This window comes from Oryx dammah, unplaced genomic scaffold, assembly GCF_014754425.2.
Source record: "Oryx dammah isolate SB20612 unplaced genomic scaffold, SCBI_Odam_1.1 HiC_scaffold_28, whole genome shotgun sequence".
NCBI classification, from domain to species: Eukaryota; Metazoa; Chordata; class Mammalia; order Artiodactyla; family Bovidae; genus Oryx; species Oryx dammah.
In genome coordinates this window covers 52744835-52749767 of record NW_024070212.1, presented here as the reverse complement: position 1 = coordinate 52749767, position 4933 = coordinate 52744835, and the positions used below count along the sequence as shown (strand labels likewise).

General features: G+C 39.9%; 2 protein-coding genes across 2 annotated transcripts in view; both read left to right on the top strand.

The window, feature by feature from the left end:
• LOC120855399 (guanylate-binding protein 2-like) overlaps nucleotides 1-4924 on the top strand; it is a 15776-nt gene extending 10852 nt beyond the window's left edge. The window contains exons 6-8 of the mRNA XM_040229885.1: nucleotides 607-887; nucleotides 2290-2502; nucleotides 4808-4924. Coding sequence (XP_040085819.1) covers nucleotides 666-887; nucleotides 2290-2502; nucleotides 4808-4924 — 552 coding nt within the window. The 5' untranslated portion in view covers nucleotides 607-665. The remainder of the gene's footprint in view (nucleotides 1-606; nucleotides 888-2289; nucleotides 2503-4807) is intronic.
• The window catches only part of LOC120856892 (guanylate-binding protein 1-like), a 285120-nt gene that overhangs the window by 10705 nt on the left and 269482 nt on the right, over nucleotides 1-4933 (top strand). The window lies entirely within an intron of this gene.

Here is a 4933-nt window from a genome sequence, read left to right as displayed (position 1 = left end):
AAGGCTGGGATTTCCTAGTATGTAAGACTTTCAGTGTTAAAACCAGAATTCCCTGGCAGACTTGGATGAACTGATCACACTGCGTGGAGCTCTGATGAAAGAATATCTAGGAAGACTCTCTTATTTAGGCCAGACCCAGAACTAGTGAGATGCATCACATATACACTTACCTTTATGCACACATGTGCTTGTGTACATGAAAATCTCTCCTTGACCTTTATATGACTTAGAATTGAGAAAGGAAGGGGAACTCATTAAAAAAAGAAAGGGAGATTCAGGAAGGCTAAGAAAAGATTGAGACTTACCATCTTGTCTGCAAAATATCCTTACTCTAACCCATTTATTCCAATAGCTTTCATTTGGGCGAAGGAAGAAGGAGGAAAGGGAAGCTTTAAGCTATTCTGAACCTAGAGGGTAACAAAATATCCCATCACAGTTCTTCTTAAAAATTCTTAAAACTACTGTTTGTAACACTTGAAAAGCATAAAAAGTGCACGATCAGTTGACTCAGAATGATTAAATTTGCATGCTCAGGACTAAACTAACACAGCTTGTTCCTCTGTCTCACCAACTCTTAGTCACTGGTTTTTAAATTCCCTTTCCTAGGTCTAGAGAGCCTGGTGCTGACCTATGTCAATTCCATCAGCAGTGGGGATCTGCCCTGCATGGAGAGTGCAGTCCTGGCCTTGGCCGAGATCGAGAACGCGGCTGCGGTGCAGAAGGCCATTGCCCACTATGACGAGCAGATGGGCCAGAAGCTGAAGTTGCCCACGGAAACCCTCCAGGAACTGCTGGACCTGCACTGGGCCACTGAGAAAGAGGCCATTGAAGTCTTCATGAAGCACTCTTTCAAGGATGTGAACCAAGTGTTTCAGAAAAGATTAGCGGTATGTTTGCTATTCAGGTTAATGAGAGGAAGAAAAATCTGGGCCTTTCTCTTTTTTGTTTTTAATTGGAAGAGAATTGTTTTACAATATTGTATTGGTTTCTTCCATACAACAATGTGAATAAGCCTCTCTTGCTATAAGTAGTCCTCCCAGACCCAAGGATAGCAACCCTCAGTTATATGTACTCATTTGCACTCTTTACTAAAAGAACAGACTGTTCTTAGCCTTAGTCCTGGAGACTATGGTACCATGACCTACTATGGTTATTAAAAATATCCTCATCTGTTAATCTCTACCCTATAGATGCCATATTTTAATCAAACAAGTAAAATGTAACACTGTATTTACATAAGATTACTTAAATTTATTTTTTAATTTAAAGTTAGTCAAAGACACAGTGCTTTCATATTCCCTGCTAATAATATAGGAGAATTCGCTTCTTTGTGAAAACCCTAAAAACTTATTTTGTTTAATGTAAAGCAACAATAAATATTCAGAACGACAAGAAAGAGAAATCAATCATTAGCATGCTATTTGAGGACTCAAGTCTGAGTTCTTCCAAATTAAGGAAGGATTTTTGAATGATAAATTATCATTTGACAGATGACAATTCCTTCCCCAACTTGTAGGGCAGACTTTTACAAATCATACCTTCCTGCTTTCAAAGGTTCTGATGAAACTAAATAGTGAAGGTTCAGCAGGCTATGGATGTCTTTCTAGATGAAAGAAATATGCAAATTCTCTTCTATAATTGAATGTAGGTAAAAATGCTGTTCTGTAGGCTTTCTCCATGCAGACATTAACTGCAGTACGATCTCCATTACCTTCATTAGCCTTTTATTGAGAAAATATGCAAAAGTACTATTATTTTAAAGGACATACTACTAATCATTGACCCTTTGGAGCACTTACAGAGAAGTCACTGGGCTTAACACTTTGTACCACTGCATATAATCCTGACAGGGAATCTATACGATAGACACAATTTCCTGTGTTTTACCAACAAAGAAATCTCATTTCATGAAGGTTGAGGGTCACTAAGTCACAAATTGGTGGAATCAGGAACTTCCTGCAGGCCTGTCATACTGGACAATTGTGTGGTAAACTATTAGGAACTTAAAAAGAGAAGTTTCAAATGGAGCAGTGTTTATGCTTTGAGAATCATTCTCTGAAGCTAAAAAACTATAGGGGAAAAAAGCTTCAGATAAACACAAAGAGAAGTAGATGCATTTTTTAAACCAGCGTTCTATTTAAGAGTTTTCTAGAATCTCCCAACATGGTGAGGGGTGTGTTATATTTATGTGCCACATTCTCTGCAGGAGAAGCGTTTCCCGGTAATCCACGTTGGTTCACATCCTCATCCTGGCTCACGGTGCCGTTTGTGCTCTTTTTCACCTCACAGGACAAGTTAAGAGCAAAGCTGGATGACTTTTGTAAACAGAACATGAAAGCGTCCTCAGATTACTGCATGGCTTTAATTCAGGACAGTTTTCTTCCTCTATATGAAGATGTGAAGCTGGGAACATTTTCTAAACCAGGATGTTATTATATATTTATTAAGAAGATGAATGAGCTGAAAGATAAGTACCACCAGGTTCCTGGAAAGGGGGTACAGGTAAACTACATACTGATCACCTTTTCTGGGGCCTCACTGAAGTGACTCTTTCAAACTACAGTGGGAACAACAAAAATGCAATGGGTCAATGGTGCCTGTGGCTTTCATTGACTATTCACTGGTTTATTCAATAGGACCGACTACCATGAGATGAATAGCAGATTCATCTCATGGTAGTACTTCTTGGAACACAGATGGGAGCCCTCAAAAACTTTTGCAGAATTTATTTAATAGTTTAGTCATTCTATCATCCAACAATTCTCTACTCAGGCGTAACAATATGTCTATAACTGGGATTGCTGCTGCTGCTGCTAAGTTGCTTCAGTCATGTCCGACTCTGTGCGACCCCATAGACGGCAGCCAACCAGGCTCCCCCGTCCCTGGGATTCTCCAGGCAAGAACACTGAGTGGGTTGCCATTTCCTTTTTCAATGCATGAAAGTGAAAAGTGAAAGTGAAGTCGCTCAGCTGTGTCCGACTGTTTGCAACCCCATGGACTGCAGCCTACCAGGCTCCTCTGTCCATGGGATTTTCCAGGCAAGAGTACTGGAGTGGAGTGCCATTGCCTTCTCTGGTAACTGGGATTAGTGCAGTTTAAATACAAGCAAATTCTTTCAAAGTATTCATCAGCAACCAACAAAGTATAGCTTACAACAAATCTAATAATAATAACAGTTCACATATAGAACTTATTTTGTGTTAGGAAACAAATGGGCTTAACTCATGCAATCCTCACTAGAACACTGTGAAGTACATGATATCAATGTCCTCATTTTACAAATAAGAAAACTGAGGGAAATAAAATAACTCACCTAAGATGTACAGGTAATAAGTGGTACAGCTGAAATAGAAACACTAATAAGAAACTCTAGGCTCATAAGTATGCTTCTGTGCCAGTATACTCAGGTTATATCAGTTAGAATTAGGTTTGGGCACATATTATTAAAAAACAAAACAAGACTGTCTTAAGAACATAAAAGTTTCTTTCTCTCTTATATATAAGAAGAAAGGCAGAGGGGTCCAGGCTGCTATGACAATTCCACAATTATGCTGTTCCCAGACTCTCCTATTCTGCTTCAGCACCTTAACATCTAGCCTCCATCTTCAAGGTCAACTGATGGTGTAAGATGGCTGTTGGAGTTTCACCCATTCCTTCTGTATTACCGATAGGAAGAAAGGGGGGAAAACAGAAGAGCAAAAGGTCTCTGGGTCAACTCTCTTTAAGGTGATCTGCAAAAAGCCCAATATAACACCATTGCATAAGTGGTATTAGCCAAACTTGAATCATATAGCCGCCTCCAGCTACCAGGGAGGTTGACTAAAAAAATGCAGTGTTTTATCATGGCCTATGATGTGCCCCGATGGGGGGAAAAAATAGGTTCTACTACTAAGAACAAAGGGGAGAAAAGTATTAGGGTGACCCTAGAAGCTGCTATCCCAGACAGAAAAATTGCCCTGAAGAAAAATAAAGTAGGGTACAGGCCTAGGAGAGGAAGGGAACATGGTCCTATTTCATATGTAGGATTTTAGAGAGGGCCTCTCTGGTGAAATGCTGTTTCAACAGTCTTCAAGCAAGTCAGGAAGTAAGCCAAGCAAGCATCTAGAAGAAGATAACTTCAAACAACAGAAAATCCCAGAAGGATGAATTGGTTTATGTCCAACAAATGTGGCAAGAGGGCAATGAGCAAAGAGGTGGCAGGAGGTGAGGTCAGAGAGATGCTCAAGGCCAGAGACTAACCAGATAGTATCCTGGAGGGCCCTGAGAGTAGTTTCAGTTTTACTTGAAAAGAGCTGGAAAATCAGCAGAGGATTTGGTAATTCAGAGTGAAGTGATCTTTCTTAAAGTGATACAATGCTAGCTGCTCTCAGGAAATCAGACTGTAGGGGAGCAAGAGTAGAAGGCAGTAGGGAAACCAATTATGATGCTAATACCATGGTCCAGGCAAGAAGGGATACTATCCTGGACCAGTGTGTTTGGGAGAAATAGGTTGCAACTGATGAGCTCTTGCTGATTTTATTTTGAATCCAAAGCAAATACCATTAGCTGATGTAAGGAACAGCCATAAGGTTTGCAATCCATACAATTAGAAGATCAGCTTTACTGACTACATTTCTAACACTGGGGTGACTGAGAATGAAGCAAATTTGAGGGTGGATCTAGAGTTGGGTTTTAAGCCAGTTTGAAATAGTATTCATTAATACATTCTAAACTGGGTAAAATGAAATTGAATTGAAACATGTACTGCTAGGTTTTCCTTTAACCCATAATCTCTATTTCCTGATTCTAACTTGGTCTGCATCAATAGACAGGAGAGACACTGAGGAAATATTTGGATTCCAAAGAGGGTGTGGCTGATGCACTTCTGCAGACTGATCAGTCGCTGACAGAAAAGGAAAAACAGATTGAAGGTGAGAACAGCTGAAAACACTCT